A 13,964-nucleotide genomic window follows, 5' to 3' on the forward strand; every position below is an offset into this window, starting at 1 on the left:
GAAGGGTTTCAAATATGTTCAGCGGCTGAACGAAACAAAAGCATTCCGAGAATTCCAAGCTTGGATGGACCATCCTGCGGCCGAACCGTGCGATGGACAGTTCGAACGGTTCTCTGACGATTGGTGGTACTGCGCCATTAGAAACTTCGGCTCTTCGGTAAGTGGTCACCTGACATAATATTGGAGTAGACCCCCTTGATTGCAGTCGTACCATTCCGTGGGAACAACGCGCATGGGGAATTCTACCGTTGATTCAGTGGTGGATGCTAAGCTAAAGGTCCACGGTATTGGGGGATTGAGGGTTGTCGATGCTGGAGTGATGCCGGTTATGATATCGGGACATACGAACGCTCCTACAATTATGGTAGCAGAAAAAGCGGCCGATTTAATAAAACAGGATTATAATGTTTAAGTCGATTCTATATATTTGTTTGAATACTGTTGGTCTATATTCTTTATTAGAGAAATTTAATAACACTGGTTGGCAATGAAATCCTGAAATATGATTTTTTTTTATATTTCAAAATTTTGTTTTTTTTTTTTTTCAATTTTTTCATTCGTCAACGTTACAAAAAATAAATATACATACAAAATGAATTTCAGAGAGTTGTAAGAGAACGGAGGGAAGTGCCGAAGGTGATTTATGTGGTAGTAAATACCCGCATGCGCAGTATTCATTGTGACACTACAACAGTTCAGTGAACACTTGTCGTTTAATTGTTTACCTTTTATATCAAATATTTTGGTACGTTTTGCATAAAGTTCATGTTCTCTACATTGGATTTAAGTATTTGATGTATAGTTTGAGTATTTTTTTTAAGTAGAGCCAATAAATATAAAATAGAAGTTTGAAAGTTGTTTTAAAATTAATTTTATGTGATTTTAGGTTACAAAATGCCACGGACTTGTAAAAATTCCTCAGATTGTTTTCGCTACATTTGTGGGGAATACATACTAAAAACACAGCGACATGTCATGACCGATCTGGTTAAAACAGCTTATAAGCTATACGTTGAGAGGTTGGCTTGAAAAAAGTCACGAATCCATGCTGGAGCTGTATCACATGAGCATGGTGAAAGGTTTCATCAGGATATAATGCAAATTGAAAAACGCTACAATGGAAAATGGTCAGCAGCAATGCTTGGTGATTTCTGTTGGTCAATTCACCGAGAAACTCCAATGGAATCTATGAAGAGGAAGAAAACTACTAAATAATTTGAATTCTATCACTCCATAATGAAATACCTGACGATATTTATTAGTTTTGTTAATATAATTTAGGATTTTTTACTGTAAAACTCAGGCCGCCACATTTTTCTATTTCCTTATAATAATTTATACTTTAATAATATTGTTTTTTGATGAAATAAATATTAAATTAAATACCTACGTGTGGTACTTATTTGTATATCAGATTCCGTGTTTACAGCATAAAATAAGATGAATTCATGCATGAAAACAAAAAGGAGAGAAACATTTTTATTTGCAGACCAGTGTAATTTAATAACAATAGTGTATACAATGGCTAATAAAGAAATACAAGTGTTGTGTTACGCCGACGATACTGTATTGGTATAGGAAACAAATTTAACATGAAAACATCGGCCAAAAAACTAAATCACTAGTAATCTCTATAGAATTTATTAGATGTAAGTTTAGAGTAATTATATGATATGATAATTACATAGAGGATCAAATAAAAGAACAAACTGCAATAGAATAGCAGGATGCCTAAGCGACACGAACAAAATCCCGCATATATAAATTTTTGAAAAATTCTGTGTTCAATTGCTCCCTTGATCAGGTCAATGTTGATACGATGTGGAATTTTCAAAGAAGAATATCTCGCTGAGAGATGTCGATACTGAATAAGGGTACGCCGATAGAAGTGCTGATAGGACAGGGCCATCTAAATAAACATATGAACGTCACTTTGAAGGGTTGAGTATATATACTACTATATATAAGGAACTCAATTCGCTAAAACCGGTATTCAAACTCCTGATGAAAGAAGTAGGTATAACAAACTTCCCCCAAAGGGAAGGAGAATGAAGGAGAGGGATGATTCCTAATCGGAAGAGGCAAAGAGTAATACTTATTTACAGAGATTAGCAAAAACATCAAGATCACCTTGCGTTTACTTAATTAATTATTTTATTAACATTATTTACATTTTTTTACTGTAACGAATAACAGTTATGTTAGTTAACAAGGGTAAGTAAAAATTCAAATAACCTACCCCGCTCCGTCCACGTTTTTCTTTACATGGCTGGCACCAGAAAAACCCGCTAAATAATTCCAGCCCTCTGGACGCGATATCCCGGTTAATAAATATCGGGAGTCTGCAGATGAAGGTTCTTTTAGCGTTTACAGGGAAAGCTGTCACCGCCAAACCTGGACAATGAGCCCTTCATCATGTGACCCTTCGCATTTTGGCCCACCAATCAGAACCACGAGTCGTATGATAAATTATAGGAGCCGCAGTGGTTGGCTGCGTATTCTAAGTTACCTCCCCTAATCGATATTGAGTTCTGCTATGAAAACCGCCCATATAAAATTTACGAATAACGAGCTGATAGACTATCGTTGGGTTATGGTATAAAACCGGAAGTCCCGCGGGATTATTATCACTCTAATCCCAGGGTGACTTCCGCAAATATATGGTCCATACGAATCGGTTTTGGTGATTGGTGGTGTGAGGTGTCGCATTTGTGAAACCAATTTTTAGAAACAAGTGAATATGAGTCGGGGACAGCTGCCGGACTCATCATCCTCACCTCCTATAAAGTAAGCTGATTAATTAATTTATTATTAATTATCTATGTTCATTATTACAAATATTACAATTTCTTTCATCATTATTTTAATAATAATACGTTTTTATTAACAAAAAATATTTTTGTTAATTTAATAATTTTTGTGTTCTGAAATTATATTTTTTTCTCTTATTTCTTGAAATTTGTTGTCGTTCACTTAAAGAGTTACAGTTTTTAATAAAGGATATTTTCGAGTTAAACTATTTAATCGCAATAACAATGGGTACTAAAACTATACATGAAACACGACAAACCAAACAATGAATAAAAACTTCTTCTCATTTGAGAAACTAGGAAATCAAGCTGTCTTACCATAACATAATGATAATGCGCATAAAAAAAGGAACAACAAATAAGCAAAACCGGGTACGGCTTACTAAGACTCAAATTAAACCAAACATATTTAAGCAAAGAAACGATAACGATTCATATCTTGATCATCATGCAGCATAGAGCAGTAGTCTTGCTTTATAATATTCCCGATATGCGATATTACTTCCGGTATTTTAATCAACCCAAAAATAGAAATTCACCTACCTAGAGGATATTTTTTATATCTGGAAAAAAGGAAACCGCCCCGTATTTTATAAATTTTTAAACACTGAATTAAATTGCTAGACAGTTCTAAAGATCTTGGAAACTTTTGACAATTTTTGTAACGTGTGTTTATTATTCTTTCGCAATGAATGCTGCTTTCCGCTATAGTATTATTTTCAAAAATATTGGGCTGTACCTTATATTTTTTTGTTTGGCCAAACCTGTTTTTCATACACCTGTTCTGAGCCCTTAGCAGCGATTGACAACGCACATGTTACTTATATCAAGCAGACCATGCAATCGCATTTTTATAAGGTTACGTTGCAGCTTGCAATTTGGTTATAATACGGGTGACTTGTCCGAAGACGAAGTCCAAGATTTACCAAGCTGCGCATTCGCGTCTAGATCTTCAAATGCTAACCTTCAGCATCACTATCTGACGACGATACACCACAATGCAGGTAAGAACAAATATTATCAATACTTGCAAAATCAAACTACAGTCGAAAAACTATCGCACTAATCATTTCTCATAGAAGCACAAATCACCTTAATGCAGCCCTCACTCGAAGTGACTTTTTGTAATTATGACAGTTCCTATGTGATACAGTTCTTTCACAGTTAAAACAGTGAATGCTGTAAAACTTATTGCGCCGCTCTCATTGTCTAGCGAAGAGCTTGGCACTAGTAAATGGGCAATGTAAAAATATGTAGTGCAAAATTGGACTGAACATATTACTAAGAATTTATTTACACTTTTCGATTATGATATACACCTTAAATCTAAACTTACAGCTAATTTTAGTTTTGGTTAGTTAACCCATATTATCCCAAGCATAAAAAAAATACTTTTTTGCTGTGAAATTATTTATTCTGTTGCACTTAAGAATACATTACATGTGTCACTGGGAAAAGACATTGAATGTTTTGGGGTACATAAGATGTAACATATAATTTATACATAAATATAACAAAAAAAGCTCAAATTAGACAGAACACAACTAAAAGCAGATTATTTTCGAAATAGAACCTGACCTCATACAAAAAATGCATAATATTTTATGGTGCGTGAGCGCACGACTGGTAACACCCGGTTTCATTTTTGGTGATATTTTACAAAGCTTGAAGTAGATAAATGCACATTATACTTATGACCAACGTAAATTGTGTGGCTGTGGCAGATTCTACATCTCCTTCGGGCTTTATTAGCAAGAACAATCATGAGGTGACCTTGATTATCATAACGCACTCTTCTATGGAAGATGGAAGATTTCCTTAAGTAATTGTTTTATCAGTTTTTAAAAGTCGCAAAGCAATGCAAGATTTAAAACCAAATCAATCACTTCGTCATTCAAAAAATAAAAAACATTTCAAGCGGAGTTTTTCGAGAAAGCCTATTTCTTAGTTCCTCACGTGATCTAAATTCATCGGATATGGGTGTGTGAGTGTACTCAATCTGACCTTTCTTCCATTTGACAGTAGAAGCAAGCCAGTCGTTTGCAGAAAGCATACGTCCTCTTTTGAATTCCAAGGTTTTATCATCTGATGAGTCCTATCCAGGTTCAGTAGTTGATGAATTACAGGACTGTTGAAGCTACAATACATAAGAATACGTAAATCCAAATAATACTTACGACTTTCATTGTTATTGTCCTCATACATCACAATCTCCTCAATAGCCGCCTTTGATTCCTTTTGAGTCAAATACCTGGGAAATGTCATATTTTACGAACTGCAAAGTTCACTGCACAAGGCACAAACTAATACTAAAAAACGCGCTAATTGTTGGATGTTTAATCTACATGCGCTGACTTGTTTAGACTTGCAATAACAAAGTTTTGTTTCACAGATAAAACCAGTGGTGCATTCACGCACCAGTAAATATTTTCAAAAAATAAAGTATAATCAGTATAGTATTTCCAATGAAAGTTTTCTGCGATGTAATCTATATACTATAGACTTAACAAAAATGGCAATACAAATAAAGAATATTTTTTTACCATTTTGGATTTACTTGAAAATGTGGTAAATTTATGTACTTTTGAAGTCATATGTAAGATCTTTCCTTTACACATAAATTAGCGATTTCTACGGTTTTATGCCCTTTGGTAGTGATAATAATAAAATTTCTAGATGGATGTGCAAAAATATTTCCTTGATGTGACAAAAAAAACCATAGAATAGGTTGCGTATTAACGCACCATTGGGACAAAATAGGTTAATTAGTGATCCCTGAGGATTGTAGGATTCAAGACACAGATAGTACGGTGGGAGCCATAATATTGCTAAAGAGTCAAATTTTTATACTGAATGCATTTAAAACTTCTAAAAGATCACTATTCACTTTTTTATCATCCTTTAGATGGAGTTTAATGAGTGTGAAGCCATGTGCCATCGAGGTAAATGATTGAACCATTCTCAAAACGTTATTTTCTTGTCGCCTAAACAGTGTTTAGGTTTGGACAAATATGCCGATTATTACTATCCAGTAATGCGGACAATGGATATCTTATTAATTATTTATATATTATGTATTTAAATGAAATAAAATATCGCTGCTTCAAAAATTGCTGTCAACTCCATCGCTGCATCCTAAAAATAGCTGCTTCGTTTTCGTCAGATGGTGTATATATTATCATTAGGTCAAAACCGTTTATCCGCACCGCATATAAAATATCTATTACACAATAACCATATTTAACATAATTTCTCAAAGAAACTTTCACAGCCCATTGTAATAGCATTTACAAATCTTCTGAATTGATTGATTGGTGATTTTGAAAATAAAAACTTCACAAAAATCTTGTCTTTTTATAGGTACGCCATATATTGATATTCCATGGTGAACGTTGGTACATATTGTATATCGGCTGACTACACTTTTAATGTTTTTAATTCCCATTCTATAGTATATCTTCCTATAGATGGCTGTTACGTTTAACTCACTCGAAAAACAGAAGAATTATCAAAATTATGTTAAATATGACTTACAAATCAACTGCATTCCTCCTCTATCGGTTGTTGATAAATTGAACTTGAACTTCAACCTGAACTACTCGGTACCTGGTTATATATACTGTTTAAGGGGCGGAGCTAAAGGAAGGGCATACAGATTGTCTCGGAAAACTGACTCTCATACTCAGTTGCATCTACGATTGTTTGGATGTTTAAAGATTTCTATGGATTCCTTTCATGATTGTGTTCTCCAACTGCTGATAAGTTTATGCCTTAAAAAATCTTACGCGCGTAAATCTAAATCCTGAAGGCATAGCTCTAAAACTTCGAGAATCTAATCCCAACATAGTAATTGTAATAAGATGCAAGACGACGTCAACTTAAAAAACATCCTATCCTATTAAGATTGTTCTCTATTAGATTCCGTGACAAAATCGGTCATTTCTAATGACTCTTAACCTTCTCGTTTCTACGGACTCCTTAAAATTCACAAACCAGCATATTGTCTGGCAAAATATCTGGGTTGTTGCTTTTTAGCTTAAAATTTCTAAGATTTTAAAATTATAAGTATTAAATTTGTCGATGAATATTATTTATTTATTTTACTGCAAAAATAAAAGCCTGAAAGGATTTTACTACAACTTCAAAGCGTCAAGACGTTTCATAAATCTCAAGGTAGATGGCACTCGAGTCATATAAATTCAAATTCAAAAATTCATTATATTTTGAAGACAAAAGTTATTGAACCGAAATTCAATATTAAGTTAAAACATTAACAAAAAAAGTGTGATTTTTTTTTAGTTTGGTAAGAAGTTAGGACGTAATTAGTTTGTATCATTTACCGTGACAAAAAAAAATTAAGAATTTATGATAAATTTTAGAAGTGAACATGACATTTACCTGATATATTGTGGATTCCCTCTGAATGACAAATTGCATAAAGTATAAAAAATATAATGAAATATGTGCACGATCATCCAATTAATACAAAAATTTCATTATTAATCAATCACCAGTAAGAACAAACAATATAAGACCTAAAAAATCACAGTTAAAACAGAATCACCCATGTAGGTAAAACTGATATTTTTTTTTTACTTAATTCACTCCATTGAACAATTAAAAACCGTTACATCATTTTCAAACAACATTCTGAATAGTTTCGACGTAGAGTCTCTCTTTAATAAAGCATTCCTGGAACTCTCAACATTATTTCAAATACATTCAAATCAGAGAACCAATCATCGCTAATATATTTATGATGATAACTTTGTTATTTGGCCTCATAGGCAACAATCCCTCTGATATTTTCTTAACCACACCAAACCATACGTTTTTCCATTGTACTAGAAGCTATCAGTCTATCTCTATCTCGATCTCCCATTGTTAGATATTCTTATTAATAGAAAATCGGACCTAATAATGACAGACCGATACATAAAATTTTATCAAAGAAAAATCCGAGAGTGCAATAGCGACTCACGTCTTTACCTTTCATAAATATGGGAATCAGCGATGCGACCTATGTTCATGTCCCTTCTTTGGCTCCGCCCTTATTAAACAATATATAAGCAGCCAACATTGACACAAAAAATTTGTAAATCACATTTGGCATAATTTTGATAATAACTTTTCTTTCTAGAGTTAAGTGAACCTAGCAGCTACCTATAAGAAAGCATATTTTACAATAGGAATTAAAAATATTAAAAGACGAGTAAGCATACATAAAATATGTACCAACGCACCCCATGTAATATCAATATATGGTTCATCCATGAAAGAGGAAACTTTTGTCAGGTTTTCATTTTCAAAATCACCAATCCAAGCTAGGTTGCTAAGTAGATATACAAAATCGGTTCTATTTCAGACAGCGTTCAATGTGGCGGAGGTAACAGCACTTTGGGCAACTCGGAGTATTACGGCTCGTCACCGTATCGCGTCCAGAGACACGCCGCGAATATTCGAGAAAGGAAACGGATGCTGAGGTCTGCTATTGGACCCACCGGGTACACCTGTCTGCTATACGTGGTGGCTTGTGTCGTTGTGTTGTTTGTATCGCCTTTTCTGTCCCGTTAGTTTTTGTTTTACATTGATTTTCGTTCCTTAGACTTTTATTTCCATTATCGTACAACGCGGATGGATAAATTACAGTAAATGCGATCTGGTTTTAAATTTTTATGTTTTGTCGGAGTTTAATTAAAACCGTTTCAGTTTTCAATCGGTTGTTGACAAATCGAACGACGTTTCGCAAATCCTCGTGTTGGCTTCTTCAGAGCTTCACTGAAACTGGGAATGATTGGGGAAATGACTGTAACTTATATTTGTTAACAATCAACGAAGAAAGATTCCAGAAGATTTGTAAAGACTATTATCATAGCCTTAAGAAATGTTATCGAACATTTTTTTGATATTTTGTTAGTTCTACGGTTATTTTCAACCTCCGTGCTATCTTGGATGTATTGTACGGTGCTTAAAGATTTCGTAGACCTGGTCTACTTTTTTATTAGCTCACTATACAGGGAGTAATTCCGGAACTCATTTAACTTCATAGCAAGACTTTTATAAACTGCAATTATTATTAAATTTGTGTTTCCGAAAATTTTTAGTATACCGAAATGGAACGCTTTTACTTGGATTATTTCAATCAAGTAACGTGCAGATAACAAAGAAAATGCAAGATGTGACTTTTATGCTGAAACAACTAGCATCTCCAAGAATACATTCCCCTAAAAAAATATCAGCGGTTAGTCTTTTTTTTTTTCATTAAAAATACGCGGCATACATCGCCTAAAAGTGCCTCAAGAATCGTTTTTCAGATAATATTTATGAAAAATTGGCATTTTTTTCTTAAAGGCAAAAGTTTCAAATTTTCGCATAACCAGTAAAGCCTGGAATATTATATTTTGATAAATAAAGTGTCAATCCTAATTATAACCAAGTTTCTTAAAAATTCTATAAAATTTGCCTACATTTCTAATTAATTATAGCTATCGAATAGGATCAAATAGAAATCCAAATCCATTATGGAGGAGGACACGGTTGCTCCTTTTCTCTTGAGTTTACTATTTCACTTTGAGAGATGACCACTTTTGCATTTTTTATTAAATATATACACCGTTGTAATGTTGAATATGGCAACATTAAAAAGCTGTTGTCTCCTCTTAGTCCTTACAACTTTGCCGATTTAATAGGAAAAGTTGTAAGTGTAATATCACAAAAAATAATTACTGAATAAAAATAAAAAGCTTTGCAAAACATTTTATGATAATAAAAGCGATAAGACCGGTTAATCCTTTGACCTTTGACGTTTTTGATTTCTACTTGGAAATAACCATGTAAAAATTTAGGACCTCAGTACCATCGAAATGCTTTTCTAGTATCGAGTGTAGGCATCTTGATTTAAGGCAAAATTTTAAGAAATTTATCTAAAACGAGAAAAAGTCTAAGTGATTCGATTTTTTCTTAATAATATCTAAAAAGGGGAAATTTTGAAAATTTCTTTGAATAAAAATATCTAGATAAGCTAAGAAAACCTTAATGCCTATGCTAATAATACAGCGAGAATGAAAAAATAATGATCTAAAGAAAGGCCATTTAATAATGCGACCGCGTTATCATTATAGATCTCATTTTCAACCAATAACATAGGTCATTTCAATACTCGGCTTAAAGGCGTTCAACAACCAACATGGCCGCTGACACTTGGCCAACGTGACAAGTTTTAGGTTAGATCTAGTATTTTTAAGGCATCGTTTTCTCAAAACATGTCCAGATCTTGTTAATTATTCTGGAAAAAAGAGCCATACACGTAAAATGACTCCCTGATCGACGAAAATACAATTTTTCTATATTTTCTGACCACTATATGATTTTAATTGTCAAAGTTAATATTATTTTGCTTTGCTTTTGGATATAAAAAAAACTCCCTTTGGTGTGCCACGCAGAAAAATTCGAACCGTCTCGAGTATTCCTAATCGTTATCCGGTTTGTAGCAGTATAAACTCCGCGTTCGACGAGCTGAGGATGCACGTGCCGACGTTCCCCTACGAGAAACGTCTTAGCAAAATCGATACCCTACGATTGGCGATAGCTTACATCGCTCTCCTGCGCGAAGTACTGACAGCGGACTGTGATCCCCTGACTTACGTAGAGAAATGTTTAAGGGGCGAAATCAAGGCCGATAGGGCTAATTGGAACACGAGCGGTAAGTGGGGTTTAGAATACTAGTATATATTATATATACTAGTATATACTAAGAGCCAGTGGGCGGCTACCAACATGTATTTGACCAGACCTGGGTTTTTGTACATTGAGGCCCGTATACCTATTATACATGATGTGGGGACCCACTAAGCCTAAAGCGGTGGACCCAGGTACTGCGCAGGTGACACAGGTATTGATTTTTGGCGAATTTTAAATATATTTGACCACGACTGCCGTTTTGAAATCTTAAAATATATTATTATTATCGAAAAATAATAATGGCATTTGGTTAACATTATGGCATAAAATTTTAAAAGTATTTGACCATATCTGCCATTGAGATATATTATTCGTTATAGTCTTAAAAACTTATATTAATAACGGCAGACGTTTTCATTGAGTACACTCCTCAGTAGAAAACAAAATATTTACTACTACCCGGACAGATGTATGCATTCACTGCATGTAGCTATCTTTTTACTTTCTGCTATGTTTCTCCTATTCTACTCATTCCTGCTTATAGTATTTTATTTTATAGCTAATACCACTTAAATAATTTAGGGTTTATGCCTGAGATGGCTCTGTTATAATCCCAACCTAACGAATATTTTCAGTATGTTTGTAAATCTCTATACAGATGCCTAATGTTTAGTAAATTTAATAAAATACACAGTGTTGCTTTATGTTATTATTCTTTAGTTAAATTATTATTCGTTAAATATCTTTGAGATTACGTCGAGTGAAAAAGAACTAGTGAAGTGTATTTTTTGTGCAACAGCAAAGACTGAGAAATTATTGACATTTTCAAAAGAGAGAGAGATGGAAAAATGTCGATAAATTTTGAGGTTAAGAAAGCATTATAAATTGAAATACAATGAAACAATTCTACAGGACGAAATTTTTGGTTCTGTATATCACAGTAGTTGTTACAAAGAGTTTACGGCTTTAAAGAAAAAATTGCAACCGATTTCAACAAAGAAGCTGTATTATAACCCACTACGTCGTTGTCTGCAACTGAGCAACTACGAACATTAGCTGATAGCTCAATCGTACTTGATAATCTTGTAAAAGACGTAAACGTGTCTGAGACAGATGAAGTGGTAAAAAAAGATATTGGCGCAGAATTAAATCAGTCGTTGGCGGAAGGATCCTCTGTAGTATCTTGAGTAGTTACAAAGCTTCGGATGTGAATGAATATGAACTCAATGGATGATGAAGAAGAGTTAACCTATGACAAACATGACTCCGACACCTTTCAAATTTTATCTTAAATAAATAGAAAAAAATTGAAATACAGATTTAAATTATTTTTTGTTACTTGCATTATACCCCAAGATTTCAGATTATTTCGTAATATCTTATCTTATAAATTTTAGTATATAAAGTACAAAAAAAGTATTAATTTTATGCATAAAGTGATAAAATTAATTATAAGTGAGTTAAATTTATGTAAAACAGCGATCGTAATACATATATGGGTAGTAGTAAAGATTTTATTATCCACTGAGGAGTGTACTCAAGAAAAACGTCTGCCGTTATTAATATAAGCTTTTAAGACTATAACGAATAATATATCTCAATGGCAGATCTGGGCAAATACTTTCAAAATTTTATTTTTTTGGGCATTTCCATAACTGTCTGCCATAATGTTAACCGCATGATAATGGTCTGCTATTATTATTTTTCGATAATAATAACAATATATTTTAAGATTTCAAAACGGCAGTCGTGGTCAAATATATTTAAAATTCGCCAAAAATCAATACCTGTGTCGCCTGCGCAGTACCTGGGTCCATCGCTTTGAGCTTAGTGGGTCCCCACCTCATGTATAGTAGGTATAGGGGCCTCAATGTACAAAAACCCAGATCTGGTCAAATACATGCAGGTAGCCGCCCAGTGGCTCTTAGACTATACGTTTTGTGTACATTTAAAGTCTAAGGTTTGCGACACTGGATGGCAGACTGCACTTGGAGTGTCCTTATGAACTACGCGTTTTGTTGTATAATGGCGCACTGAATAAAAGCCAGAAACAGTCCAGATTTAAAATTTTGTCTATCGTAAAAGGCAAATATATATATATTCGCCAGACCTTTCACCGTAAACTTCTTGATTTTACCATCAGATGTAATCGAATGTGTGTATCCACATTGGTTTGTCTAAAAAAAACTAATATCTAAAGCTTTTGTGCATCATTTACATCTACAGAGGTTTTAGCTTTGATTGCCAACAAAATCGAACGGAATTTTGTCGAGGCTGGTGTTTCTATGACAACCGCTAGGAAATTACGAATCCAGGGATTTAAAAAAAACCCACACAGGACCAACTCAAGTAACCGTTACAATATACCAGGTGACACAAGAAAGTGGGAACACTATAACTTTTAAACGGCTTTTTGGATTCAGGAGGACAGGACGGCTTTTCTCATTTTTTGTTGTTTTTCTAAATTTCTATTTAATTTTTGAAAATTGTGTCTAGAAGGCTGTGACCATCACAAATACTTTTTACAGGGTTATCTGATCATGGGAAAAATTGAAAATGAAACTTTTCTTTACTTGTCTAATGGCAAATAGCATTTAATGTAATGAACTATTCATTTTTTAGTAATAATACGAAAATTATTTTTAACTTTCTGAAATGGTCACCAGATGGCGCAACTACCGTCATGATTTTTAAAACTCAGTTTCTGCAAAATTATGACATTATCTAGGAAAGTGGTAGAGGATTTTCGAAAATCTTAGGCAAAACATATAGACGACTTCAATAAACAGTAATAAACGTGCAGTATTTAAAAGGGCGTTCCTAGGCCATCAAGGCGACACTTTCGTACACAATCGTAAAAAAAATAATTTTCTGAACGAAAATGCAACGGTAAGAATGTTTACTTAGATTGATTAAATAGTTAAATAAGGACCCAACAATCGCATCATATTTATCCTAACCTAAAATATAATTAATAGAACTTAAAAGTTTTCAATCCATAAGTTTAGAATACATAGTTATAATTTGTTTTGTATGCAAAAAATAGTTTCTGATTTAGAGTATACTGACTCACTCAGCGCCAAAAAAAATAGCATACATTTTACGCAAAAAAAGTCCAGTCCTATTTACAATCAAGGAATTGCTAGGGCAACCAAGATGATTACTGGTCATATTGAGTTAGTACACTGGCGACTTAGATTTCGAAATTTATAGATTTATAGACCTTTCGCACTACACGTGCATGAAAAATTAAATGGCATTAATCTTACAGATCTAACAGCCAGACTGTCTTGGATCAACTGGGAAAACCTAGGTGTGACGCCCGGTAGACGTAGTGCTTTAACATCGTTAGCTCTAACGTCAGATGGTGTAAGTTCCTAAAGTGCAAAATGCTAAATGACTTCCGTTGTGCAATATAATGAAAATTTGTATTTATTTATATATGTCTATGTAAGGGTCAAATATATTATTAAC

The 13,964-nt window shown here is 33.6% G+C and overlaps 2 protein-coding genes across 6 annotated transcripts; both read left to right on the top strand.

Moving 5' to 3' along the window:
- Positions 1–36: 36 nt before the first annotated feature.
- Positions 37–964, top strand: LOC132697319 (ecdysone oxidase-like). The gene is made up of 2 exons (XM_060662716.1): positions 37–157; positions 206–964. The coding sequence occupies exons 1-2, from the start codon at positions 65–67 to the stop codon at positions 410–412; spliced, it is 300 nt and encodes a 99-aa protein (XP_060518699.1). The 5' UTR covers positions 37–64; the 3' UTR covers positions 413–964.
- Positions 965–2,647: 1,683 nt separating this feature from the next.
- On the top strand, positions 2,648–13,964 carry LOC132696885 (helix-loop-helix protein 13). Of its 5 annotated transcripts, none has more exons than XM_060661983.1 (5): positions 2,648–2,787; positions 3,669–3,814; positions 8,176–8,314; positions 10,301–10,512; positions 13,762–13,964. In XM_060661983.1, exons 1-5 carry the CDS (start codon positions 2,741–2,743, stop codon positions 13,869–13,871), a joined length of 654 nt encoding a protein of 217 aa, XP_060517966.1. In that variant the 5' UTR covers positions 2,648–2,740; the 3' UTR covers positions 13,872–13,964. The 5 variants fall into 5 exon arrangements, with proteins under 5 accessions (XP_060517966.1, XP_060517967.1, XP_060517969.1 ...); XM_060661984.1 differs by having other exon boundaries at positions 10,304–10,512; XM_060661986.1 differs by having other exon boundaries at positions 8,176–8,293.

The sequence above is a fragment of the Cylas formicarius genome, unplaced genomic scaffold (genome assembly GCF_029955315.1).
Source record: "Cylas formicarius isolate icCylForm1 unplaced genomic scaffold, icCylForm1.1 PGA_scaffold_1__22_contigs__length_36826433, whole genome shotgun sequence".
NCBI classification, from domain to species: domain Eukaryota; kingdom Metazoa; phylum Arthropoda; class Insecta; order Coleoptera; family Brentidae; genus Cylas; species Cylas formicarius.